Source organism: Nerophis ophidion, linkage group LG26 (genome assembly GCF_033978795.1).
Source record: "Nerophis ophidion isolate RoL-2023_Sa linkage group LG26, RoL_Noph_v1.0, whole genome shotgun sequence".
Lineage (NCBI taxonomy): Eukaryota > Metazoa > Chordata > Actinopteri > Syngnathiformes > Syngnathidae > Nerophis > Nerophis ophidion.
Window position 1 is genome coordinate 27,435,630 of NC_084636.1, and position 27,879 is coordinate 27,463,508.

The following is a 27,879-nucleotide window of genomic DNA, read 5'->3' on the forward strand; positions in this document are numbered from 1 at the left end:
AATGCTTCAAAACTCACCAAACTGGACACACATCAGGACTGGCGAAAATTGCGATCTAACAAAAAACCAAACCCCAAAACTCTAAATTGCGCTCTAGCGCTCCCTAGGAATAAAACAAAAAAACTGCTCCTAGGAAGAAAACAGACAAAACTGCTCGTAACTTCCGGTAGGAATGTTGGAGGGACATGAATGTCCCTTTGGAACAGAGGACCCTATTGTATTTCTAAGATTTTATTATTATTATTCCGCACCTTCGCGCTGTAATTTGACCCCCTTAAAATGCTTCAAAACTCACCAAACTGGACACATCAGGACTGGCGAAAATTGCGATCTTAGAAAAAAACAAACCCCAAAACTCAAAATAGCGCTCTAGCGCCCCCTAGGAATAAAACACAGACAAAACTGCTCCTAGGAAAAAAACTCAGACAAAATTGCTTGTAACTTCCGTCAGGAATTTCGGGAGGGACATGAAACAAAAACCTCTATGTAGGTCTCACTTAGACCTACATTTTAATAATTGACATCCTTCAGCAAAATTCAACAGCAAGTTGGCAAAAACCCCTTCAAAACAAAATTTTCCTAAAAAGTCATTTTTGCCTCTTTGAGTTGTAATTTGACCCCCTTAAAATGCTTCAAAACTCACCAAACTGGACATACACATCAGGACTGGCGAAAATTGCGATCTAACAAAAAACCAAACCCCAAAACTCTAAATTGCGCTCTAGCGCTCCCTAGGAATAAAACAAAAAAACTGCTCCTAGGAAGAAAACAGACAAAACTGCTCGTAACTTCCGGTAGGAATGTTGGAGGGACATGAATGTCCCTTTGGAACAGAAGACCCTATTGTATTTCTAAGATTTTATTATTATTATTATTCCGCACCTTCGCGCTGTAATTTGACCCCCTTAAAATGCTTCAAAACTCACCAAACTGGACACATCAGGACTGGCGAAAATTGCGATCTTACAAAAAAAACAAACCCCAAAACTCAAAATAGCGCTCTAGCGCCCCCTAGGAATAAAACACAGACAAAACTGCTCCTAGGAAGAAAACTCAGACAAAATTGCTTGTAACTTCCGTCAGGAATTTCGGGAGAGACATGAAACAAAAACCTCTATGTAGGTCTCACTTAGACCTACATTTTAATAATTGACATCCTTCAGCAAAAATCAACAGGAAGTTGACAAAAACCCCTTCAAAACAAAATTTTCCTAAAAAGTCATTTTTGCCTCTTCGAGTTGTAATTTGACCCCCTTAAAATGCTTCAAAACTCACCAAACTGGACACACATCAGGACTGGCGAAAATTGCGATCTAACAAAAAACCAAACCCCAAAACTCTAAATTGCGCTCTAGCGCTCCCTAGGAATAAAACAAAAAAACTGCTCCTAGGAAGAAAACAGACAAAACTGCTCGTAACTTCCGGTAGGAATGTTGGAGGGACATGAATGTCCCTTTGGAACAGAGGACCCTATTGTATTTCTAAGATTTTATTATTATTATTCCGCACCTTCGCGCTGTAATTTGACCCCCTTAAAATGCTTCAAAACTCACCAAACTGGACACATCAGGACTGGCGAAAATTGCGATCTTAGAAAAAAACAAACCCCAAAACTCAAAATAGCGCTCTAGCGCCCCCTAGGAATAAAACACAGACAAAACTGCTCCTAGGAAAAAAACTCAGACAAAATTGCTTGTAACTTCCGTCAGGAATTTCGGGAGGGACATGAAACAAAAACCTCTATGTAGGTCTCACTTAGACCTACATTTTAATAATTGACATCCTTCAGCAAAATTCAACAGCAAGTTGGCAAAAACCCCTTCAAAACAAAATTTTCCTAAAAAGTCATTTTTGCCTCTTTGAGTTGTAATTTGACCCCCTTAAAATGCTTCAAAACTCACCAAACTGGACATACACATCAGGACTGGCGAAAATTGCGATCTAACAAAAAACCAAACCCCAAAACTCTAAATTGCGCTCTAGCGCTCCCTAGGAATAAAACAAAAAAACTGCTCCTAGGAAGAAAACAGACAAAACTGCTCGTAACTTCCGGTAGGAATGTTGGAGGGACATGAATGTCCCTTTGGAACAGAAGACCCTATTGTATTTCTAAGATTTTATTATTATTATTATTCCGCACCTTCGCGCTGTAATTTGACCCCCTTAAAATGCTTCAAAACTCACCAAACTGGACACATCAGGACTGGCGAAAATTGCGATCTTACAAAAAAAACAAACCCCAAAACTCAAAATAGCGCTCTAGCGCCCCCTAGGAATAAAACACAGACAAAACTGCTCCTAGGAAGAAAACTCAGACAAAATTGCTTGTAACTTCCGTCAGGAATTTCAGGAGAGACATGAAACAAAAACCTCTATGTAGGTCTCACTTAGACCTACATTTTAATAATTGACATCCTTCAGCAAAAATCAACAGGAAGTTGGCAATTGCTCCTTCAAAACAAAAGCTTTGTAAAAACCTGTCACCTTTTTTCATTGTTTGATTGATTGATTCTTTTATTAGTAGATTTCACAGTTCAGTACATATTCCGTACAATTGACCACTAAATGATAACACCCGAATAAGTTTTTCAACTTGTTTAAGTCTGGGTCCACGTTAATCAATTCATGGTAAATCAATTCAAACATTATGGGTGACAGAAAGAAGCACCAGTGTGACCCCAGGATGCAGGGAAGGTAGGTAACGTGCAGGTAAAGATATGTGGAAAGGGTAAAGGCAGGAAACACCAGCAAAAGTCGCTCCCGTCCATCGCTGCTGGCAGCTTTTATTTTTTGCTGTGTTGCTTCAGGATGACGTCATGCTCGTTGTGTCGAATGTCGGCGGGGTAGGAGGCCGCTCTGCGCTCATCCGGACCACAAAACTTCTCCAACAGCACCGAAAAGGTCGTCGATAGCCTGCCGGTTAAGTGACGCTCAGGTACCGCTGCCCTCCACGTAAAGTGCGATTAAATCCTTTGCTGTGTTTTGGTTTTATTCTAAAAGGCGAAGCATGTCGCCTTGTTGCTCCTGCTAGCATGTGTGCTAATGCTAGCATGCTAGCACTTAGCTTTTGTTCCATTTTCGACAAAATGGGCTTTTATAGACGCGTTTCTTACTCATAATAGTCGTGCTCGAATGCTGCTAAATTGTTATTTTATCCTTCATTCTGTCCCAATGCTGACCATTAATATGGCGAGGCTGTTTTTGCTTTGACAATGCAGCCATAGGACAATTGTTCCACAATTTGGACTTTTTTTTTTGTGTCATTTTAAAGAGTGTCCTGACACAATTTATGTTTTTTTTTTGTATTTTTCAAACATTTATATACTGCCTAAAAAAAAAAAAATAGTTGACTTGAGCGAACTTAATTTGCTTACCCGTTTTTTTTGTGTGTTGTTTTTTTTATGTCCTCATTAAGATCAACGCCAATATTGCTTAAAAAACGCTACTTTTTAGTACACAATTGTATCATTTATTTTTTAGCTCCGATAAAGACAAATATCTTTTAGATATCCTTTTAGGAATTAAAAGTTTGACTATTTTAAATATTCACCCAGAAGCTGTGTTAATTGAACCTACGCGCAATATTACGTGTGATTAATATAAATAAATCACACTACTTTATATGCGGGCTTGTTGGTCCCTTTTAATCAGAAAGCCAGCACTTTGTAGCGAAGTAACGACGTGTTTGTTTCCGCTATCATTTTCTCGGCTGTCGCCGTCCATATCGACCAAAGAGGTAGCGTTCTGATGACGTCACTTGACAACAACAACAGCAGTGCCCGCCCCATGCTCTCGTCGGTGTATGACAAAGTGAAACGGACAAACGAGGTAAAGTGTGCAACGTGTGCGCCGCCACTGACTTACAGGATTGGTGCACACACTTTATATCCGTTTGTACGGCCGGACCCCGGCGGCGGCGTGCAGCGCCATGGCGGGCTTAAGGGGGTGCTGCCGGCTTGCTGGCTGGCTTGCTTGCATGCATGCACACCACCTCCCTCCTCATATTTCTCCAATAACATACACTTGGCAACATTGCATCGCTCTCAGTCCAGAAACCGTCCTGGAGTGAAGTGTACACACGCCAGCAATAAGCACAGTTGTGTTGCTATTTATAGGTATGTGTGGACAATTGTAATAATTCATTGGTGTGCATCAGTGGTGTCAAACATACGGCCAGAGGGCCGGATCAGGCCCGCGAACAGGCTTAATCCGACCCCGGGGGTTAAATCATGAAAATATTCCTGATTTTGCCAAGTGTGGTAGGGGTGTAACGGTACACAGAAATTTCGGTTCGGTACGTACCTCGGTTTAGAGGTCACGGTTCGGTTCATTTTCGGTACAGTAAGAAATCAACAAAATATAAATTTTTGGGTTATTTATTTACCAAATTTGCAAACGATGGCTTAATCCTTTTTAACATTGGGAACACTAATAATTCTGCCCACGTTAATCCACATTAAACTGCCTCAAGTTGTTGCTTTGATTAAATAAAATGAAAAAACCTTTCTTCGACATATAAAAAGTTTAACATTAAACAGTTTCCATTGAAACTGTTTAATGTGAACTCATCATGCTTAATTTATTACAGCATTTGGGAAGCCTGTAGTTGACTTTTATTATGTAAATGTTGTATTTTTATCAATATGTGATAGCAGGGACCCTGGTATTCAAAACTAGGCTGCTACATTACTATTGATTCATGTAACTATAGCTGAAAAATAGTACAATTGCAATAGGAGAGACTATTCATCCCTAAACACAATGGAGTTCAATGCAATAACAGACAGACAGGGCTTACCTGCCCCTAAAACACGCACGCACGCACACACACATAGAAAAATGAGCTAACGTTACGCCAAAAGCTAATTAGCCTTCATCTCAAGCCTATACTGTGAGCGAGCTGAGCTGCAGTTTAAGTTTCTAGAAGGTCAACGGGCTCATAGTGATGTTTGTAATAGTTGTGACTGGGAAGTGTTTAGTATAATTTGGGTAGAGTCCGCTCCTCCCCTGCTAAACGAATATCTGCTCGACGCTAAAGCTGAATACGCACTGCTGATTGGCTGTTACATCGCTCTGGATACGCACTGCTGATTGGCTTTGTATGTAACCAATCAGATGGTTGTGTGGGCGGGACTATGAGGCAGAGGCAGAAAGCAGAGCAGCTTGTGAAGACTTCTGCTTCCGAACTCTTCGGTACGCCCGCGTGCCGAACCGAAACTCCTGTACCGAAACGGTTCGATACAAATACACGTACCGTTACACCTCCAAAGTGTGTTATTCGGCATCAAGGGTTTGAATTGGGGCGGTTAAAGGCCTACTGAAAGCCATTACTACCGACCACGCAGTCTGATAGTTTATATATCAATGATGAAATATTAACATTGCAACACATGCCAATACAGCCTTTTTAGATTGCTAAATTATAATTTTAAATTTCCCACTGAGTTTCTTGTTGAAAATGACACGTGCGCATGACGTCTAGGGTTGGGTATCATTTGAATTCGAACGATTCCGATTCCTGACCATTCTCGATTCCAATTCTTTAAAAAAAAAAAAAGGCAGGGTCAAAAAAAAGTTTAGGATCATTTAAATGACCTAGCTAACCTACAGTCTTTCTGAATGAAATAGTCTGACATTCCCCATCAATTTTAATTCTATTAACTTTTTATGAACTTTACTATAAATTCCTCACAGGGCTGTTTTCAACTAGAATATACATATCAAATCTATGAACTTGAGTACAAATATAAATTATGAATACATTTTCACAGGGGTACACTTTCATCAAGAGAGCTTTATTTTTGAAAACCTCATGAAAACACATTTACACGCACAAGTGTATGATGCTGCAGGTACTTAAACATGTTACCGTGCTCCCGCTGATGGGCTAACCTGGTGCAGAAAAGCAAATAAACAACAAGTGTATGATGCTGCAGGTACTTAAACACGTTACCTTGCTCCCACTGATGGGCTAACCTGGTGCAGAAAAGCAAATAAACAATAAGAAACAACTTGAAAACCCCAGTTCAGATTAGCAGCAGGTACAGTATAATATCAGAGACAGTTCTTGTTTAGGAAAATGACCATATCCGCCTTCTCGGGCAGGATGCATGAGCGTTCTGGACAGATAGTGTCTCCTGTTGAAGACGGGACACCCATTAATTTGTACTCCATGGATTCTGAGGTGCTTCATCATGTTCAATGTGCACCCTCCTAAGCACGAAAGAGTCCTGTCGCATGTGTTACATTTCGCCGATATTTCATTTTTTTCAGTAAAATAAAGCCACACTTTCGACCGTCGACGCTCGAGTTATCGTTCGGCTACATAGCTCGGCTATCCTAACACGGCAGTGGGCGCTTCTTCGTTGGTGTTCAGTGGCTTCTTCTTATGGGTCGGTGGACTTATTATTTTTTTCCGGTCGGCGGACTGGGTATCGAAATTAGGAATCGAAATTTAAACTTTTGAACGATTCCGGGAGAATCGGAAATCAGAATCAATACTCGATACCCATCTCTAGTGACGTCTCGAGTTGGAGTGGACGTATTAGCGCAGCACCACTAGTGGCTAAAAGTCGTCTCTTTTCATCGCGCATTTATACAGTATTCTGGACATATGTGTTGCTGAATCTTTTGCAATTTGTTCAATTAATAATGGAGAAGTCAAAGTAGAAAGATGGAGGTGGGAAGCTTTAGCCTTTAGCCACACAAACACGGTGTTTCGTTGTTAAAAATTCCCGGAGGTGAACCTTTACTATGGATCAGAACGGTCAAGCCAACATGGATCCCGACCACTTGTCCACCGGCAGGTTTCGGTGAGAAAATTGTGGTTAAATGTCGCCACTTACCGGATATCAGCTGAGCTTGTGCCGTCCGTACAGCTGCCGTCGACTCTCCTAAGACACTGCGCGTCAACACACCCGTGGACGTACACCTCCGACTATCAGGTACTATTTAACTCACTAAAACACAAGCAACACAATAGAAAGATAAGGGATTTCCCAGAATTATCCTACTAAATGATTTTAAAAACAGCGGAATCCGTCCCAATGCAATCGCGTTTTTTTGTTTGTTTTTTTTTCTCTAGTCCGTCGCTATCAATATCTTCAAACACAAATCTTTCATCCTCGCTCAAATTAATGGGGAAATTGTCGTTTTCTCGGTCCGAATAGCACTTTTTGTTGAAGGCTCCCATTAAAATCAATGCGAATATGTGAGGAGCCTCCACACTTGCGACATCATCGTCTGCGACTTCCGGTAGAGGCAGGGCTTTTGTCTTAGCACCGAAAGTTGCGAACTTTATCGTGGATGTTCTCTACTAAATCCTTTCAGCAAAAATATGGCAATATCGCGAAATGATCAAGTATGACACATAAAAATGGACCTGCTATCCCTATTTAAATAAGAAAATCTCTTTTCAGTAGGCCTTTAAAGGCCTACTGAAACCCACTACTACCCACCATGCAGTCTGATAGTTTATATATCAATGATGAAATATTAACATTGCAACACATGCCAATACGGCCTTTTTAGTTTACTGAATTGCAATTTTAAATTTCCCGGGAGTTTCTTCTTGAAAACGTCACGTAATGATGACGTGTACGCTTGACGTCACGGGCTGTTAGGAATATGAGCGTTGCTGCGCACACACACAGCTAAAAGTCGTCTGCTTTAACTGCATATTTACACAGTATTTTGGAGATCTGTGTTGCTGAATCTTTTGCAATTTGTTCAATTAATAATGGAAAAGTCAAAGTACAAAGATGGAGGTGGGAAGCTTTAGCCTTTAGCCACACAAACACACAGTGTTTCGTTGTTTAAAATTCCCGGAGGTGAAGCTTTACTATGGATCAGAGCGGTCAAGCGAACATGGATCCCAACCACTTGTCAACCGGCAGGTTTCAGTGAGAAAATTGTGGTTAAAAAGTCACCACTTACCGGATATCAGCTGAGCTTGTGCCAACACACCCGTGGACGTACACCTCCGACTATCAGGTACTATTTAACTCACTAAAACACTAGCAACACAATAGAAAGATAAGGGATTTCCCAGAATTATCTTAGTAAATGTGTCTAAAAAAAAGTCCGTAATCCATCCCAATGCAATCGCGTATTTTTTTTTTGTATTTTTTTTTAAAATTTTTTAATAAAAAATTTTAAAAAATTCTAGTCCGTCGCTATCAATATCCTCAAACACAAATCCTCGCTCAAATTAATGGGAAAATTGTTGTTTTCTCGTTCCGAATAGCTGTTTTTGTTGGAGGCTCCCATTAAAATCAATGTGAATATGTGAGGAGCCATCAACATGTGACGTCTTCGTCTGCGACTTCCAGTAGAGGCAGGGCTTTTCTCAGTTGCGAACTTTATCCTGGATGCCGACTGAAAATCTCATTTCAGTAGGCCTTTAAAGGACTACTAAAAATGTCATTTCAGTAGGCCTTTAAAGGCCTACTGAAATGAGATTTTCTTATTCAAACGGGGATAGCAGGTCCATTCTATATGTCATACTTGATCATTTCGCGATATTGCCATATGTTTGCTGAAAGGATTTAGTAGAGAACATCGACGATAAAGTTCGCAACTTTTGGTCGCTGACAGAAAAGCCCTAGGGGCCTTTACCAGAAGTCACAGACGATAACGTCACATGTTGATGGCTCCTCACATATTCACATTGTTTTTAAACGGAGCCTCCAACAAAAAGTGCTATTCGGACCGAGAAAACGACAATTTCCCCGTTAATTTGAGCGAGGATGAAAGAGTCGTGTTTGAGGATATTGATAGCGACGGACTAGAAAAAAAACAAACAAACAAAAAAAACATGATTGCATTGGGACAGATTCAGATGTTTTTAGACACTAGGATAATTCTGTGAAATCTCTTATCTTTATATTGTGTTGCTAGTGTTTTAGTGAGTTTAACAGTACCTGATTGTCGGAGGTGTGTGTCCATGGGTGTCTTGACGCGCAGTGTCTCAGGGAAGTCGACGGCAGCTTTATGGACGGCGCAAGCTCGGCTGATCTCCGGTAAGAAGCGACTTTTTACCACAATTTTCTCACCAAAACCTGCTGGTTGACATTCGGTCGGTATCCATGTTCGCTTGACCGCACTCTGATCCATAGTAAAGTTTCACCTCCGGGAATTTTAAACAAGGAATCACCGTGTGTTTGTGTGGCTAAAGGCTAAAAGCTTCCCAACTTTATCTTTCTACTTTGACTTCTCCAATATTAACTGAACAAATTGCAAAAGATTCAGCAACACAGATGTCCAAAATACTGTGTAATTACGCGGTTAAAGCAGACGACTTTTAGCTGTGTGTGTGTGCAGCGCACATATTTCCTAACAGTCCGTGACGTCACGCGTACAAGTCATCATCACGTGAGGTTTTCAAGAAAAAACTCCCGGGAAATTTTAAAATTGCAATTTAGTAAACTAAAAAGGCCGTATTGGCATGTGTTGCAATGTTAATATTTCATCATTGATATATAAACTATCAGACTGTGCGGTGGGTAGTAGTGGGTTTCAGTAAGCCTTTAAGGTGCAGTTGTGGAAACAAATATGGGGTAAAATAAACAACACAAGAGGTAATTGAGGAAAAAGTAACAATTGAAGTAAACAGACTGCTATCCAATAAAAATAACGAGCAATCCTGTACAATATACAAAACACTGTAAAAATACTGTATAATATACAGAACAAAACAAGAGTACCGAAGTAATAAATAACAATCAGTGTCGGAAGTATTGCACTCGAAGGGTAGTATTGCACAGTAGGGTATTAGGGCAGGATATTGTATAGGGGTGAATTATAATTATTATAAGTTAAAGTTCAACATGGTGACAGCTCTTGGAAAAAGCTGTCTCTGAGCCTGTTTGTTCTGGCTCTGATGCACCTGTAGCGCCTGCCCGATGGTAGCAGGTGGAACAGGTGGTAGCCAAGGTGTGTCACCGTGCTGTCTTTGGTGATGCTTTTTGCTTTCTTGAGGCAACGAGAGTTTTGTAAATCCTTCAGGGTGGGCAGGGGGCAGGGGGCAGCAGATGATTTTTTGTGCAGACTTTATGACCCTCTGAATCGCCTCTTTGTCTGCTTGTATGTGTGGACAATTGTAATAATTCATTAGTGTGCATCAGTGGTGTCAAAGGTATGTCCCGAGGGCCGGATCCGGCCCGCGGGATTTGAATTGGGGGGGTTAAATCATGAAATGATCCCTGATTTTGCTAAGTATGGCACTCGGCATCAAGGGTTGGAATTTGGGGGTTAAAGGCCTACTGAAATGAGATTTTCTTATTTTAATCCAACTTTTTTTATTGACGTTTTCAAATAGACAGGAAAAAGTGCAGGTCGAAACAGTACAAATTTAAAGTCAGTGAATTCTTCACACCCTTACCCCGAAAACCACCCAGCCAGGTCAAACCAACCAGGGACACATGGCACAAACAAAAAAGTAAGACGACAAAAACAGACACATTCGCACACACACCCATAAAAGGCCAGAGATAGACGGAGACTGAAATGAGAGAGAAAGGGAGAAAGAGAAATAAAAAAAATAAAAGATAATAAATAAAAGGGAGATTATTCCTCATCTGCGTCTGGACATAAGTCAAGAGAGTTGACATACAGTAAGAAGGGACTCCATGAACTTTCAAGCACTTGAGCAGAGCCATTTAGTGAAAACCTAAGTTTTTCCTGTTTTGAATGGGGATAGCAGGTCCATTCTATGTGTCATACTTGATCATTTCGCGATATTGCCATATTTTTGCTGAAAGGATTTAGGAGAGAACATCGACGATAAAGTTCGCAACTTTTGGTCGCTAATAAAAAAAGCCTTGCCTGTACCGGAAGTAGCAGACGATGTGCGCGTGACGTCACGGGTTGTGGAGATCCTCACATTGTTTACAATCATGGCCACCAGCAGCGAGAGCGATTCGGACCGAGAAAGCGACGATTTCTCCATTAATTTGAGCGAGGATGAAAGATTCGTGGATGAGGATAGTGAGAGTGACGGAAGAGAGGGAAAAAAAAGAATTAAAAAAAAGGCGAGGGCAGTGGGAGCGATTCAGATGTTATTAGACACTTTTACTAGGATAATTCTGGACAATCCCTTATCTGCTTATTGTGTTACTAGTGTTCTAGTGAGATTATGTGGTACCTGAAAGACGGAGGGGTGTGGCCACAGGTGTGGTGACCGCCAGTGTCTCCAGTGGGAGGAGGTAAGAGAGTCTGCAGCTGCAGGACGCAAGCTCCGCTTATGTCTACGGTAAGAGCCAACTTATTACCACAAATTTCTCACCGAAACCTGCCGGTTGACATGTGGTCGGTAACCATGTTCGTTTGACCGCTCTGTTCCATAGTAAAGATTCACTTTCGGGAATGTAAACAAGGAAACACCGGCTGTGTTTGTATTATTAAAGGCAGCTGCAATACACCGCTTCCAACCTACATCTTTCTTCTTTGACTTCTCCATTATTAATTGAACAAATTGCAAAAGATTCAACAACAATGATGTCCAGAATACTGTATAAATGCGCGATGAAAAGAGACGACTTTTAGCCACTAGTGGTGCTGCGCTAATACGTCCACTCCAACTCGAGACGTCACTAGAGATGGGTATTTATGCGATTAAAGCAGACTACTTTTAGCCGTGAGCGGTGCTGGAAGAACATGTCCGCTACAACCGGTGACGTCAGGCGCACGCGTCATCGCGTCATCATTCCGCGACGTTTTCAACAGGATACTTAGCAGGAAATTTAAAATTGCAATTTAGTAAACTAAACCGGCCGTATTGGCATGTGTTGCAATGTTAATATTTCATCATTGATATATAAACTATCAGACTGCGTGGTCGGTAGTAGTGGGTTTCAGTAGGACTTTAATCCGGCCCGCGGGATTTGAATTGGGGGGGCAAATCACCAAATTATTCCTGATTTTGCCATGCATGGCAGTGGTCCCCAACCACCGGGCCGCAGAAGAATTTTTTATAAAAAAGAAATAAAAATATATTTTTTTTATAAAATCAACATAAAAAACACAATATACACTTACAATTAGTGCACCAACCACAAAAACGTCCCTTTTTCATGACAAAGAAGAAAAAAAGAAAAAAAAAGGACCCCCCCCCTCCCCCCGGGCCGCGGGACGTATTATTAAGCGTTGACCGGTCCGCGGATAAAAAAAGGTTGGGGACCACTGATGTATGGCACTCAGCATCAAGGGTTGGATTTTGGTGTTAAATTACCAAATGATTCCTGAGCACAGCTGCTGCTCACTGCTTTTATCAATTGACATCTTCAATAATTAAATGTATGTAATGCTTTAAAAAGGTAAATGGATGGCACAAAAAGCCAAAAGGCTTGCTCCATTGTGGTCCATTAAATATTCATCAGATTTTGATACATTCAATAATAAAATATATATAACCTGTACTGCGATGAGGATGCGACTAGTCCAGGGTGTACCCCGCCTTCCGCCTGATTGTAGCTGAGATAGGCACCAGCGCCCCCAAAGGGAATAAGCGGTAGAAAATGGATGAATGGATATAACATGTATACAAAAGGGCAGCACGGTGGAGGAAGGGGTTAGTGCGTCTGCCTTACAATACGAAGATCCTGAGTAGTGTGGGGTTCAATCCCGGGCTCGGGATCTTTCTGTGTGGAGTTTGCATGTCCTCCCCGTGACTGCGTGGTTTTCCTCCGGGTACTCCGGCTTCCTCCCACTTCCAAAGACATGCACCTGGGGATAGGTTGATTGGCAACACTAAATTGGCCCTAGTGTGTGAATGTGAGTGTGAATGTTGTCTGTCTATCTGTGTTGGCCCTGCGATGAGGTGGCGACTTGTCCAGGGTGTACCCCGCCTTCCGCCCGATCGTAGCTGAGATAGGCACTAGCGCCCCCCGCTACCCCAAAGGGAATAATCGGTAGAAAATGGATGGATGTATATAAAAAAAAAAAAGGATAAATGATGTACATGTCAGGTGATTTGAAAAACAACATACAATTCATACCTCCCAGGGGGTGAACATACTAGAGCTACTCAGTGGCCTTGTGGTTAAAGTGTCCGCCCTGAGAGTGGTAGGTTGTGAGTTGAAACCCCGGCCGAGTCATACCAAAGACTTGGGCTGGGCGATATGGCCTTTTATTAACTTATCGATAGTTTTGGGCCATGTCACGATACACAATATATATATCTCCATATTTTGCCTTAGCCTTGAATAATCACAGCAGTATGATAATTCCATGTGTCTACATTAAAACATTCTTGTTCATACTGCATTAATATATGCTCATTTTAAACTGTCATGCAGAGAGGGAAATCACAACTAAGTCGATTGACCAAAACTATTTATTAAACAGTTAATTAGCAGTGGCACAAACATTCATGTCATTTCGAAACAGAAAGTGCAAGATTGTCAGAGATATTTTAAAAAGAGTTATGAGTGCACTTTGGTGCATGATGTCACTAAGATGGCATAATCAAAACAACACTAAATTAAAGTGCACTTTTTGTACAGAATGCCACTACAATAGTTTAAAACAAATAAAGCATGATGTCACACAAGATATTTCAAAAAGTGTCAAATAAAAATGAGCTGCATAATAGGAAATCAAATAGTGTATGTCCTTTGCCATGTGGTAGGTTACTGCGGATATTATCTCCTTCTGTTGTTGACTTTTTTTCATGCGGTGTTGTTCTGGAAATGGTTGCCTCTACATTTTGTTGCTGTGGCACCGAATGGAGATGTTGACATGCAGAGTAAGCACTCCATTATCTAGCAGGTGACTTTTCAAATGATGCTACATAGTAGCGGTAATGCTACTTTTTGTAGCAATGCTTTCGCCCCACACTTGACAAATTACGGTTGTCTGTTCGACATATTCCCACTTGAAGCCAAACCACCGCCAGAGTGTTTTTCTTGGGAATTAATTCTTCCTTCATTTGTTACCAGATTCGCACCTTCTTTCTCTTGTATTACCACTCGCACCACAGCTAACGTTACCCATGCTGCTACCTCTCTGCTCCACGAAGGCGTAAACAAATGTGACGTATGTAACAAGTTGCGGTTGCTGTCTGTGAGAAAGAGAGACCACAAAAAGTGGGAAAAGCCTGTAATGTAATACCCGCAGCTAAAAGCAACTACGTGAGAACGTATACTCGAATATCATGATATAGTCATTTTCTATGTCGCACAGAGACAAACCCGCGGTATATCGAGCATTCGCCAAGCCCTACATATACACAGTATACATGTGAGGTGATTTGAAGAACAATATATACAATATTGGGGTGAACATACTAGATCTACTCAGTGTCCGCCCTGATATCGGTAGGTTGTGAGTTCAAACCCCGACCGAGTCATACCGACTATAAAAATAGGACCCGTTTGCACTCAGCATCATGGTTTGGAATTGAGGGTCAAAAATGATTCCCGGGCGCGGCCGCCCCTGCTGCTCACTGCTCCCCTCACCTCCCAGGGGGTGATCAAGGGTGATGGGTCAAATGCAGAGAATAATTTCGCCACACCTCGTGTGTGTGTGACAATCAGTGGGATTTTACTTTTTTTTTTCAATTTACCCTTCAATTTACCCTGAAATTTTTGAATGAAAGAAACCGCTGTTCTAAATGTGTCCACTGGATGTCACAATAGCAATTCTTTGTAGATGATTTAGGAAATAAACAGGAGTCTAGGAAAATTAGAAAACTATATAAAAACCATACTGTAATTTGATTTCGACATCATTTTTTTATCTTGACGGATTGAAAATCAACACTAATGAACATTATCACATAATTTATTCAGAAAATATAAATGACAATAAAGTATACATACTATTAACCGCAACATGTACGTGTAATAAAAAACATTTTGATTTGTGACACTTTCAGAATGTGCTTGTTCTATTTTTAAACAAATAAAACAATCTGAAATTGTCTTTATTTTAAGTTAACGTACCATGATTTTTACCCGTCCAGCCCACCTGGGAGTAGATTTTTCTCCATGCGGCCCCCGTTCTAAAATAAGTTTGACACCCCTGGTTTACATGAAATAAGTATTATTAGACAGGTCTTGTAAGGACAATTCCATTGATAGAACTATCATTTTCCTCTGATAAATATTAAGAATGTTATGGAATTTTAAACCCAGTGTAAATACACTAATTTCTGGTCAATTTCTGTAATACACACTCAATTGTGCTCAATATTTTAGTTGTAACTTTCATAAAATTCTTAATATTTACCCCATTTTTAAAAGGTTGGTATAGTTGGAAGGTTTGCTAAACAAAGAAACAGAAAAAAGAGCTTTCACAGGTACAGAGTATTTCTAACTGATTAAATTCATGAGATTGGATTTAGACTTTTAGACCTAGACTTCCTTTTATTGTCATTGAAATTTGAACTTCACAGTACAGATAAGAACGACATTTCATTGGATTAGCTCATGGTAGTGTAGGATAAAAAATTAATAAGGTGCAGATATAAATAAATAGATTACTGTACAGATAGATATATTGCACTTTTGCATAAGCATCCATGTTTATGGATGTATGTTGTATTGTCTTTGTATTCCAGCAAGTTAATCCGTTTTTTGGGGGGAATTGAGGGGATTAATATGATGCCTTTAAGAGTCTTATGGCCTGAGGGAAGAAGCTGTTACAGAGCCCGGAGGTTTTGCTACAGAGACTGCGGAACCTCTTTCTATAGTCCAGCAGTGAAAACAGTCCTTGGTGGGGGTGGAGGAGTCTCTGCAAATTAGTGTTGGAAGTGACGTAATATTTGAGGAAACATTGCTAACGAACAAACCAGGCAATTGGCAGGTCCCAAAAAATTAGTGCGCGAATGGATTAATTTAAAAGATGTTTGTCGGACTCACAGATAAAACTATAACGTACATTATAATATGGATTCCAATGAACATTTTAGTCGCTGGAGATGTTTTTCAGTCATGTTTTGTCGAGTGTTAACTTGCCAAACTCTGGTGACGCTTTTTGGCGCAAGTACTTGACCCCATCCAAAAATGTTTATATTTTGGATAAACTAGGATAGGGTTGTACGGTATATCGGTATTAGTATAGTACAGTGATACTAATGAATCATTCGGTACTATACCGCCTCTGAAAAGTACCGGTCCGCGACGCCCTGCACCCCCATCTTCGCCACGTCGTTTCGCAGTTTCACGAGGAGTCGAGCATGTTTGGCAGCGCACAATCACAGAGTACTTACAAGCACACCCAGTGTTGACAAAAAAGGGACAATGGACACATTTTGGCTTGACAACTAACGATAAAGGTGAAGTTATAACACTGAAAGGCCCTCAGGAATAGATGCTTTAAGACAGGGCTAGCTAGCTACCTAGTAGCTAAAGTCCAGCCCCAGTCGGCAGTGTTATAGCTACTTTTAAAACACTAATCTTTGCCTCCATGGTGACAAATAAAGTAAGTTTCTAAAAGTATCATCCCTGCAGGACGAGGAATAGCTAAACATCCTTGACTACACACCGTAGCTCACCGATGTATAAATGTAAACAAACGCCATTGGTGGATCAACACCGATAACATCCACTTTAATGATACCAAGTGCAGGCGCGCGTATCAAGTCCATACTACGATTACGTCAATATTGTCGTGGCAACACAATATCTTCTTTCGTTTTTTGTTTTTTTTATTCATGTTATGTTTATAAACTCAGGAAATATGTCCCTAGACACATGAGGACTTTGAATATGACCAATGTATGATCCTGTAACGACTTGGTATCGAATTGGTGCCCAAATTTGTGGTATCATCCCAAACTAATGTAAAACATCCAAACAACAAAACAAATGATTTTAAGTGATTTTATTACATTTTACAGGAGTGTAGATAGTACATGTTAAAACAGAAAATAAGCAGATATTAACAGTAAATGAAGACATAGGTTAACAATTAATTTCCTACCACTAGTCCTTAATAATGTTGACAAAATAATAGAATGGAAAATGACACAATATGTTACTGCATATGTCAGCTAAATTAAGAGCCTTTGTTTGTTAACTTACGAATAAAAGATGAGTTGTCTTGTATGTTCACTATTTTATTTAAGGAAAAATTTGCAATAAGAAACATGTTTAATGTACTGTAATATTTTTTTGTTAAAATAGAGCCAATAATGCAATTTTATGTGGTCCGCTTTATTTAAAAAAAGTACCGAAAAGTTTCTAAATAATTTTGGGAACAACAAACTAGGATATGTGTTCTACGCCAGCGGTTCTCAACCTTTTTTCAGTGATGTACCCCCTGTGAACACTTTTTAATTCAAGTACCCCCTAATCAGAGCAAAGCATTTTTTGTTGAAAAAAAGAGATAAAGAAGTAAAACACAGCACTATGTCATCAATTTCTGATTTATTAAATTGAATAACAGTGCAAAATATTGCTCGTTTGTAGTGGTCTTTCTTGAACTATTTGGAAAAAAAGTTAAAAATATCCAAAAACTTGTTGAAAAATTACCAAATGATTCAATTATAAATAAAGATTTCTACACAGAAGTAATCATCCTCTTAAAGTGACCTCTTTGGGGATTGTAATAGAGATCCATCTGGATTCATGAACTTAATTCTAAACATTTCTCCACAAAAAAGAAATCTTTAAAATCAATATTTATGGAACATGTCCACAAAAAATGTAGCTGTCAACACTGAATATTGCATTGTTACATTTCTTTTCACAGTTTATGAACTTACATTCATACTTTGTTGAAGTATTATTCAATAAATATATTTATAAAGGATTTTTGAATTGTTGCTTTCTTTAGAATATTTTTTAAAAATCTCACGTACCCCTTGGCATACCTTCAAGTCCCCCCAGGAGTACGCGTACCCCCATTTGAGAACCACTGTTCTACGCCATCAGTATTTGTATATAGTGATGAAATCGACACAAACGTAGTTAACTCTGGAACAGCGGTCCAGACGCTTCTAATGAGGGTGCAATCGAGCGTGCACTTAAGCGTGAAATGCTCTAACCACTGCAGAGAACCAGCCAGCGGCGAATACACACACATCCCTTATTTAAAGACCTTTTTTAAAATTTAATTTAGTAACATTTTATGAAAATTCCACGACCACATTGACTAATTCCTGCTGTTGCTGATTTTCCAGGAAAATCCTCTCCCATCCCCCCTTACCCTCTCTGTTGGAGCATGGCTCAGGAGACCAATCAGACCCAGGTGCCGATGCTTTGCGCTATGGGATGCGGTTTCTACGGTAACCCACGCACCAACGGCATGTGCTCGGTCTGCTACAAGGAACATCTACAGAGACAACAGGGAGGGGGGAGATCGAGTCCCCTGGGGGAGAAAGGTAGGATGGCGACCAAGGAAAAAGTAGCGGTGTGCACTGATAACTGATGTTAAATGGTGCTAACTTTCTGCCCTCGCACAGCTGCTACATCACCTTCGGGAATGCCAGAATCCTCCCACATCATGGCAGAGAGCTCAGAGCCTCCACCCACCACGGAAGCAGCCCGGACCTCGCCTGAGGAACCGACAACATCCAGGTGAGCTCTTTGTGCTTCCATATATTCAATTAAATTGTCCCAGAGGTCACATTATTCGGTCCCTCTAGAATTGCGCCATTTTGCGGTTACGCAAATTCAACCAATCCCTGCGAGACTATGCACGGCTTTGCAATTTTGTTCAATCACCGCAATTTCCCAGCACATTTTGGCCGATTAAATTTGTCCCAGCAGCACTCAAACACATCTGTCCAACCCAGGTGTCGGGAACCTTTTTGGCTGAGAGAGCCATGAAAGCAAAATATTTTAAATTGTATTTCCATGAGAGCCATATAATATTTTTTTTTAACTCTGAATACAACTAAATGTGTGCATTTTTAAGTAAGACCAACATTTTTTAGAGTAAAATAAGTCTCTCATTCTTTTTAATAACATTGTTATTTTGAAGCAGAACCAATAATAGAATACTTCCTGAACAGGTGCGGTAGAAAATGGATGGATGGATGGATTAAAATGCATGAGAATGTTTTATATTTTGAAGGTTATTTTTAACACTGCGAATACCAGCGGAATTATTAATTACTTATCCTGTTAAGTAATGTCAGCTAAGATTTATCTGAGAGCCAGATGCAGTCTCATCAAAAGAGCCACATCCGGCTCTAGAGCCAGAGGTTTCCTACCCCTGGTCTAACCTATCAAATGTCACTCTGCACGTCTTCATTTCCTCAGGCATCTAAAATGTCCCAAAAATGTGGAAAATGCGCTTTTTAAAAGCCTGCTGAAATGAGATTTTCTTATTTAAACGGGGATAGCAGGTCCATTCTATGTGTCATACTTGATCATTTCGCGATATTGCCTTATTTTTGCTGAAAGGATTTAGTAGAGAACATCGACGATAACGTTCGCAACTTTTGGTCGCTAATAAAAAAGCCTTGCCTGTACCGGAAGTAGCAGACGATATGCGCGTGACGTCTCAGGTTGTGGAGCTCCTCACATCTGAACATTGTTTACAATCATGGCCACCAGCAGCGAGAGCGATTCAGACCGAGAAAGCGACGATTTCCCCATTAATTTGAGTGAGGATGAAAGATTCGTGGATGAGGAAAGTGAGAGTGAAGGACTAAAGGAAAAAAAAAAAAGGACAGGAGGGTAGTGGGAGCGATTCAGATAGGGAAGATGCTGTGAGAGGCGCCGTGGCAGCCGTGGGGGTGGCAGGACCACTCGGCCAGGCCCAACCACAACAAGGGATAGAGCCATACCGCTTCGAACCCGATGCTGACTGACAGTCAGGAGGACGCTGCGGATATTGATGCTGAAGTAGCACACGACATAGATCGCCTTCAGAATACAGAATGGTAAAATGGTTTTTATTAAAACACATAATAAATTGTACTGTGTGGTCCAATCCAACCGTGTTCGCTTGACATCTCTGTTCCATAGTAAAGTTTGATTGTCATTTACGGGAATGTAAACAATGAAACACCGGCTGTGTTTGTGTTGCTAAAGCCGGCCGCAATACACCGCTTCCCACCTACAACTTTCTTCTTTGATGTCTCCATTATTCATTGAACAAATTGCAAAAGAATCAGCAACACAGATGTCCAGAAAACTGTGGAATTTTGCGATGAAAACAGACGACTTAATAGCTGGGAACGATGCTGGAACAAAATGTCCTCTACAATGCGTGACGTCACGCGCAAGTGTCATCATACCGAGACGTTTCAGCAGGATATTTCGGCGCAAAATTTAAAATTGCAATTTAGTAAACTAAACCGGCCGTATTGGCATGTGTTGCAATGTTAGTATTTCATCATTGATATATAAACTATCAGACTGCGTGGTCGGTAGTAGTGGCTTTCAGTAGGCCTTTTTTAAACAGCGGTGTTTTTGTGACAGAAATACACAGTGTGGCGCTCTTTTTTTTAACTTTATTGCCGACACGGCAGACCTTATCTGCTAGCACGTCAAACCTATGCTAGCCAGTAGCCACAACAACAACACAGGGTTTTCTTGTAATGCGTCAAGGATGGTTGCAGCGAATTAACATTCACAAAGCCCCGGAATTATTAGTATCGGCAAGCAAGTAATTTTTTGCTCGTTTTCTATGTTCTGTATCACTGCAATAATTATGAGAATTTGTTTTGGATTTTCATACTAATTTTTGAATTTGTTCTACTTATTATTATTGTTATCATTTTAATTATATAATTGAAGTTTTTGAATTATAGGTGGGAATCTTTGGACACCAAGACTATTCAACACAATTCTTGTAGTATATATGGTGTATAAATTATAAGAAATAATTTTCAAAACAGGTTACCAAAGCTGACATGCGACTTATATGTGCAGTGTTGGCCTAAAAAAAATCTTAAATTGTTTCTTAATTTTATTTGCAAAAATCACAGACCGTTAATCAATCTAATAAAAGAAAATGGAGCAATCCCAACGCCAACCCAATCCCAGTTTTAAAATAAAAAATTACAAAGCAAATGAGAAGACACATACAATAATTTTAGAATACAACACTTGAAAAATGGAAAACGACATTTACAAAAACAACTGTATCAATAATAATAATAAATATCAATAGTCGTTGTTTTTTACTCTAAAAAATTTAATCTCTAGCAAAAAAAAGTAAATATTGTTTTTAATTGGATTTTTGAAAATTCTGAATCGTTTTAAAATCGGAATTTAAAAAAAAATCGCAATTTCGATGTGAATACTCTTTTGCCTATTGTCTGTTCAACTTGAATATCCCAAAATTCTGTAGAAATAAAAGGTATTTATAAAGTACCAACTCAGTTTTAAGGGTTAGCGTTTAGAATTTGACTTTTTTGGCCATGCCAACCTCCAAATAAATACATTTCAATTAGTTTCAATGGAAAATGTGGATTTGAGAAAAGTATTTTTAATTATGACCTCCGTCACACAACCAATTAAGCTCCTAAGTTAAGGTACTACTGTATTTGCTCTAAAAAGTATAATAAAACCATTCAAAACTGGTTTCAGGTTACAAAAGATCCTCTTGGTTGCTGCCATATGAAGTGTGTTCGAAGCGAGTAAGATGAGATGGCAAATTACTTTTCTTTTTAAAAGTTTATTAAAAAAAAAAAAATAGGAATCGATTTTGAATTGGAAGAAACGAGAATCACAATTTTGATGTAATTTGATTTTTTTCAGCACTCTAATTTTCGAATACAATTAAAATCCTGAGTAAAATTACTAAGTCCATGTTGATATTTGAGCAATGGAAAAGTTGGGCCTCAAGGTCAGAAAGGTGAAGAACCACTGCTCCATATGACAGGAAATGTCTGTTTTTAAAGAGTCTGCTGCAGCAAACTCGGTCAAAGATCCTGTATGACATAAATGCTCTGCTATTTCTAGGAATCTGCTGCAAAATGTTTTTCTTCTTAGTCTCTTTGATGCCATTTAATGGCCAGATTTGGTTGGAACAAGGCAATACAAACACTTTGACTCTGCTTTAAACCTTATCAGTTGTAAATTCAATATTTTCTGTCAACCTAGTGTCAGTCCCAGCTCTGCCAGCCCAGTAACTCAACAGATGACGGCCATGAGTATTTCCCAGGACTCTGGAGCCGTCGACTCGGATCGAGCAGAGGCCGAGGACGCTGAAGATGAGGGGCCATCCAGCTCTTCAGGTAGGAATAACAAAAACCTTGTTGTGTCCTGTTGTAAGCTAATTTTCTATGAAGTTAGAGAAAGCAAGGATGTAAACGTGATCAGGCCATCCAATTTAAGCAGTAAATCGATTAGTTAATGGCTATACTCGACATCATAAACCACCCATAAATAGGAAGTGGCAAAAAAAAACAGCCCATGCTTATGAAAACTACTTTTTTTGGAGATGTTTTGTAACTGCAGGTCTGCAAAGTTTATAGAGTAAAGACTGTTGTTGTTGTAATATCCTAAATTTATGAGCAGTATCAGATAACCATGAGTTGAGTTGTGAAAAACTGCAATGTTGTCCTAGTAGCTGTCAAGTTTATTTAAAAAAAAAAAATTTAACTTGTTGCTCTTTTCTTCTATGACATCGTCCAACAAAATAACAGTGCACTCATTGTGTTTCCACAGAGCCAGCAGAAGAAGCTGCACAGGCCTCTGATGGTGAGCAAACGCCTGACAAAAACAAGAAAAAGAACCGCTGCTTTTCGTGCCGGAAGAAAGTTGGCCTCACCGGTAAGACGGAATTGTTGCCTTTTGTGAATATAGCCTCACATTTTAGCAACCACTCTAGTATATCTTCCCAAAGGACAATACTACAAAACTCAACTCGGACATATTTTAGAGTAGTCACTGTACAGCGTGTATAGCAAGATGGATTGACTATCCACTAAAAGCAAGACGACACACAGCCACTATTGTCTAAATAGCTGCGAACTGAAGTGTTCTCTTTTTCAAAGTGTGAATATGTAGTGATAGCACCACTCTGCCCTAATTCTCTTGGGCATGGAATTCACCAGAGCTGCACATGTTTATTGGAATCCTCTTCCACTCCTCCATGGCGGATGGTCCTCTGCCTTCCTTCCTTCTGCTTTAGGGTGCCTCACAGGTGCTCATTTGGATACAGGCCCTGAGCAAGGCACTTAGGAGTGTGTTTGGTAGGACTGGGCCGATATCCGGTAAGTCAATTAAGCAGACAATAAATCAAAATGAAGTCGGTCATTTTGCCAACCCTCGATAATTGCCATGTATGAGTTATGTGTTAGAAGAGCCAGTCACTCTTTGCATCGGTTTCAGCAGCTACGGGCGTTTGTACTACAAATAAACGGTTTAAATAATCGAAAAAAGAGTCACTGTACATGTTGTGTTAGAACTCACATTTCCCTTTGATAAACAAAGGCACTTGTGCAGATCGTGACGGCATCGGAGTATAAGAATGTCACAGGAAATGTTGGGAGTTCATATTTGCCTCATTGAATCAATCGTCCAGAAAAACAGCCCCAAAGCATGATTTTTCCACCCCCATGCTTCACAGTAGGTTTGGTGTTCTTGGGATGCAACTCAGTATTCTTCTTCCTCCAAACACAAGGAGTTGAGTTTATACCAAAAAGTTCTATTTTGGTTTCCTCTGACCACATGACATTCTCCCAATCCTCTGCTGTATCATCCATGTATCCATTTTGGTATAAACTCAACTTGTCGTGTTTGGAGGAAGAAGAACACTGAGTTACATCCCAAGAACACCATACCCATTGTGAAGCATGGGGGTGGAAACATCATGCTTTGGGGCTGTTTTTCTGCTAAGGGGACAGGACGATTGATCCGTGTTAAGAAAAGAATGAATGGGGCCATGTATCGTGAGATTTTGAGCCAAAACCTCCTTCCATTAGTGAGAGCTTTGAATGGTTGACAAAATACTTATTTTCCACCATAATTTACAAAAAAATTCTCGGAAATTCCTACAATGTGAATTCCTGGATTTTTTTTCACATTTTGTCTCTCACAGTTGAAGTGTACCTATGATGAAAATTCCAAGCCTCTGTCATCATTTTAAGTGGGAGAACTTGCACAATCGGTGGCTGACTAAATACTTTTTTGCCCCACTGTGTACAATTACCATTTCTATAATTTAGTATTGTCCTTTTAGAAGATGCTGTCGTAGAAATGCTCGCTGAAATACAGTCCGCTTGATGTGTCTTGAGTATTTCTTCTTCTTCCCTGCAAGGTTTCGACTGTCGCTGTGGCAACCTGTTTTGTGCCATCCACCGTTACTCCGACAAACATGACTGTCCCTACGATTACCGGAGCGCGGCGGCGGCCCGCATACGCAAGGAGAACCCCATCGTGGTGGCCGAGAAAATCCAGAAGTTATGAAGACTTGGAGTACGACAAAAAAAACAAAGAACACACGCAGTCTTTTTTTTTTTTTTCTTTTTTTTTTTTTTTTTTTTTTTTGACAAGTAACAAGAATGGTGACACCTGATTATCATGGCTTCATTTGTTCATCTTAAAAGAAAAAGTGTGGGGGGCCGGGAGTGATGCAGTCGCAGCCACTGTCCAGACGCTTCCCTTACTAGCATCCCTTTCTCCACTGGTGACTGTGTGCAGATGAGTGTTTTCTGAATGACTGTGTGCGTGGAAACAGAAGCAGGTGGACTTGCTGTGGGGGAGCCAAGGCATTTTTAGTGTTCTCATCAAATCCCCGTGAGGTCGCTGATGAGGTCAATTTAGAAACTTTCAACACCTGAGAAGGGAGGTGTCATCCATCCCATCAGCCAGACCTTTTTAAGGGCTTCAGGTTCCTTTTTTTCCCTCCTGCAGTCAAAATGATGTCAACTTGTGAAATTGACCCCACCCCCCCTCTCATCACCGCACACCTCAATTGGGTTCGCCACACTTTGGACTTTCCTCAAGCATTTTCCAGGCAATGTTTCACTCTTTGATATAATGACTTATCCCGGGTGCATGAACAGTTATTGGATAGAGGGGGGGTAACAGAGTGATTGAATATGTATGTTTCCTCCCCTCCCCTGTTTTAATGAGCGTATGACTTCAGAAGATCTATATTAATATATTGTAGTTAGCTCGTGTGATTGCATTCTATTTATTTTTTATTGTTTTGGTGGGTTCCGCTGGAAAATTGTGGCGGCATGTTTCGGCAAATCATGAGGTTTGCACTCGTTTTTAAACCGAATTCCATCATGATTATACATAACCGTTGTAGAAGCGCGGAGGTGTGATACGCCAGCTTGTGAGGATTTGGGAAACGAAGCACAACAAACTGCAGACTCTGGAACATGTGTGTTGCACCGGCTCAGTATTGTTCAGCATCTGGGTCATTTTCTACTTCATCCTTACAGGCAGGGCCGTCTCCAACGGCTTCTTGTTTTGCGTGAAGCTCCAAAGCACCAGCAGACCGCTGACACATGCTGAATGAAAACTGAGCTCGGTCGACGCAGTCCATTCAGATTGCTGCTGTTGTGGCTTCTTGAAAACATTTTGAAATTATTATGCATGTGTGCCGCCTGAAGAGTTGCACGGCTGCAACATAGAGGTCCAATCCCATCAGTTTCCCCGTCACGTGTACATAACATACGGCTCAGACAATTAAAAGGGTTTCAAGCGATGATTGGTGTGTAAAAGTGCTTTGCATAACTCAAGATATGTTCGCATTTACCGCCGCTTTCGCCCCAAAGGGACTCCATAATTGAAATAATCCGACTTCGTGTTACGACCATGTATTTGTAGCATAGTGATACTGCCACTTGAGATCATATTCTTTCCTGTATCAAAATGCATTTTTTCCAGCAAGTCAACACAGGATGTTTTAGGGGACCAGCTAAATCTACTGCTGTTGAGGAATTGGCCTTTTATGTTGGGACAATTTTGGAATAACAGAGTTTAATACAATGCAGATTTGGTGGGTGTGTTCTCTTGACTGCTCATATTAACCCCCTTTAAAAAAAATATACATATAAAAGTTGTTTGAATGTAAACCGCCGCGATTTATACAGTAAACTACAATATTGTGTATTTAATCATACTAAGGAAGCCCTGATTTGACCAGGTCTGAGCGGGAAAGGAAACACGTTTTTCTTTTTTCTTTTTTTTTTTTTTTACCTGAACTCTTGTACTGACTGTTAGGCTTCTCCAATATGAATTTCCGTCTCTGTTCCTTTTGTAATAGATGAAATCATCACGCAGTGCTATACTTGATGATGACAATGGCAAAGCTGATGACTGAAGATACAGGAAGACAAGTTGATTTATTTTGGAAATCTTCAATATCCACAACGAGCAGTAGTTTTTCTCATCCCATTGGCACTCCAGACCACCCTTTTCCCCCTCCAGAAATACCACCAGATATAATTTTTATTTTATTTTACTTTTCAAGATTTTAGAATTGTATGACATGTTTAAAAGTACAAAAACCAATAAAATCACAAAGTTTATTTTATTAGTTGTCCTTTTGGTGTGTTTTGTCTTGTTTAGGTTATGTATTGGCTATGTACTGTACGACAAAAAAATAGTTTTCTGCAGCATATTATGGCGTTTTATCATTTCTGCCATAGAAAGTCATCCAGCCAGCTTATCCGAGATCGGGTCGCGGGGGCAGCAGCCTAAGCAGGGAAGTTCAGACTTCCCTCTCCCCAGCCACTTCGTCCAGCTCCTCCCGAGGGATCCTGAAACGTTTCCAGGCCAGCCGGGAGAGATAGTGTTCCCAACGTGTCCTAGATCTTCCCCGTAGCCTCCTATCTGTCAGACGTGCCCGAAACACAGGCGTTTGGGTGGCATCCTGACCAGATGCCCGAACTACCTCATCTGGCTCTCGAAGGAAATAATCGCAATATGACCCTCCCTGCTTGGCAGTCAACATTAAGGGTTGGAATTGGGGGTTAAATCAACAAAACTGATTCCTGGGCGTGGCCACCGCTGCTGCTCACTGCTCCCCTCACATCCCAGGGGGTGATCAAGGGTGATGGGTCAAATGCCGAGAATACTTTCGCCACACATTGTGTGTGTGTGACAATCAGGGGTACTTTAACTTCATTTAAAAGAGAATATTTTTTAGTTTTTCTGAAGGTGCAGCATTTCCCTTGAAGCGTGTCTATTTATAGCTCGTGACGTAAGCTTGGCCCAACCCTTTCTGCAAATATTACTGTGAACTTCCTGAAAGAAACACATGGAAATGTGGCCGACACAAACCCTTGTCTAAATCATTCCTATATGACGTAGCGCCTTTTACCTGTTGTCGAAAAGCTGTTAAGTGAATAAGGAATTTTTTTATCCATCCATTTTCTACCGCTTATTCCCTTTGGTGCTGGTGCCTCGCTCAGCTACAATTGGGCGGATGGAGTGTACACCCTGGAAAAGTCGCCACCTCATCACATGTTTTTTTTAATTGTTTTTATTTTATAAACCTTTATAATATGCAACATTTACATACAAATCAAGGAACAATAAAAAAAAAAGTACAGAAATAATACAAAACAGCGCCAGGGAGTTGTAAACTCAAATATATATATATATATATATATATATATATATATCGTATTTTCTTGAATTGCCGCAAAACAATTAGCGCATGCTTAGTATTTCCGCCTGGTCAAACTCATGACGTCACGAGTGACACTTTCCCTGTCATCATTTTCTAAATGGAGGAGGCTGGTTTCAATACCGGTAATTGGAAATCGCATAAAGGGAAGAAGATTAAGAGCTATTCAGTAGGACTTAACGTCCAAGCTTACATCACACTCAATTTTTTTTACTACATGCCTTTGGTAAGTGCCGGATTGAGAAGAGGTTTTCAAATAATTAGCGCATGCTTACTTTTACCGCATGCCTTTGGTAAGCGCAGGAGTGAGAAGAGGTTTTACATTAATTAGCGCCCCGGCGGCAATTCAGGGAAATACGGTATATATATACATATATATATATT

The 27,879-nt window shown here is 40.2% G+C and overlaps 1 protein-coding gene across 1 annotated transcript; it reads left to right on the forward strand.

Annotated features, from left to right (window-relative positions):
• Positions 1 to 2,773: 2,773 nt before the first annotated feature.
• zgc:77486 (uncharacterized protein LOC405808 homolog) lies at positions 2,774 to 26,397 on the forward strand. The gene is made up of 6 exons (XM_061888904.1): positions 2,774 to 2,935; positions 18,125 to 18,325; positions 18,407 to 18,521; positions 22,005 to 22,138; positions 22,572 to 22,676; positions 24,166 to 26,397. The coding sequence occupies exons 2-6, from the start codon at positions 18,166 to 18,168 to the stop codon at positions 24,312 to 24,314; spliced, it is 663 nt and encodes a 220-aa protein (XP_061744888.1). The 5' UTR covers positions 2,774 to 2,935; positions 18,125 to 18,165; the 3' UTR covers positions 24,315 to 26,397.
• The last annotated feature ends 1,482 nt before the right edge of the window (positions 26,398 to 27,879 follow it).